This window comes from Fulmarus glacialis, unplaced genomic scaffold, assembly GCF_000690835.1.
Source record: "Fulmarus glacialis isolate BGI_N327 unplaced genomic scaffold, ASM69083v1 scaffold656, whole genome shotgun sequence".
NCBI lineage: Eukaryota > Metazoa > Chordata > Aves > Procellariiformes > Procellariidae > Fulmarus > Fulmarus glacialis.
Window position 1 is genome coordinate 31,841 of NW_009215985.1, and position 1,496 is coordinate 33,336.

The window sequence follows — 1,496 nt, forward strand, 5'->3', positions numbered from 1 at the left end:
TAAGGTAAATCCTGCAAAGCTATCTCATGATCCTCCCTCAAGTCTCCCCTAAGAATCTTCATTTGCCACATGCCTACAGAAAGTTTGACAACATGACCCCAGATGATGCCTCACTGTGGAAAGATTTTTTTCAAGTCAACCACCAGGGCAGTCCCCAGTATCGGTACAGACTGGGCGTTGAATGGATTGAGGGCAGCCCTGCAAAGAAGGACTTGGGGATCCTGGTGGATGAAAAGCTGGACGTGAGCCGGCAATGTGTGCCCAGAAAGCCAACCGTATCCTGGGCTGCATCAAAAGAAGCATGGCCAGCAGGTCGAGGGAGGTGATTCTGCCCCTCTACTCTGCTCTGGTGCTTGTCAGACACCCCCTGGAGCAGTGCATCCAGCAATGGGTCCCCAGTACAAGACAGACATGGACCTGTTGGAGCAGGTCCAGAGGAGGGCCATGGAAATGGACAGAGGGCTGGAACACCTCTCCTGTGAAGAAAGGCTGAGAGAGTTGGGGTTGTTCAGCCTGAAGAAGAGAAGGCTCCAGGGAGACCTTATTGCAGCCTTTCAATATATAAAAGGGGCTTATAAGAAAAACAGAGGAAGACTTTTTACCAGGGCCTGTAGTGACAGGACAAGGGGCAATGGTTTTAAACTGAAAGAGGGCAGATTTAAACTAGATATAAGGAAGAAATTTTTTACAATGAGGGTGGTGAGACACTGGAACAGGTTGCCCAGAGGAGTTGTTGTTGCCCCATCCCTGGAAGTATTCAAGGTCAGGTTGGATGGGGCTTTGAGCAACCCGGTCTAGTGGAAGGTATCCCTGCCCATGGGAGCGGGGTTGGAACTAGATGATCTTTGAAGGTCCCTTCCAACCCAAACCATTCTATGATTCTATGATCAGAATGCTATAGCAGCTTCCATATGCAGCTATTAATTGCACAGAGTATTTCATAAGTAGTTTTATTCTAGATTGTGATAAAACAATTAAATTTGAACATAATAGCATACATACCTACATCACTAATCCTATGAGTTGTACAGAATGTTCCACGGTCCGGTTCACTCATTTTTATTTTTTTAATGTATTTTTTATATCTGTTGAGAAACAAACAGATGTTTTTAGAATACCAGCATTGTGGATGCAAGCTAAAAACACATTCAAAAAATATGTATTGTTTTCTGAGGAGAGAGGACACATCTCACTAAAAATGTAATTAGACAGAAATTCCACAAGTTCATCTTTCATTTTAAGAGAGATTTCACGTGCCTCATATCATTTAGCAGCTAAGAAAAAGAAAACAAAATATTACTTACTTGATGAATCTGTAATGGTCACATAGATCACCTATTCTTTGCTTTGTGCTTTTCAAAACATAACAATCCTATTGACCCAAATGTAAGTTTTTGAGGTGTTCTTTGCTTTTTAGAAATTAAGCCGGAAAAGATCACTCTTTTCTTATATTTAGAGACTGTGGTTTATGTAGAGATCCCTACACACCCCTTTTA

The 1,496-nt window shown here is 42.4% G+C and overlaps 1 protein-coding gene across 1 annotated transcript in view; it reads right to left on the reverse strand.

Moving 5' to 3' along the window:
- LOC104077746 (coiled-coil domain-containing protein 148-like) overlaps positions 1 to 1,057 on the reverse strand; it is a gene marked incomplete at its 3' end in the record, with an annotated part of 24,050 nt that extends 22,993 nt beyond the window's left edge. Inside the window, exon 1 of the mRNA XM_009579104.1 lies at positions 1,003 to 1,057. Coding sequence (XP_009577399.1) covers positions 1,003 to 1,057 — 55 coding nt within the window. The remainder of the gene's footprint in view (positions 1 to 1,002) is intronic.
- Between the last annotated feature and the right edge of the window lie 439 nt (positions 1,058 to 1,496).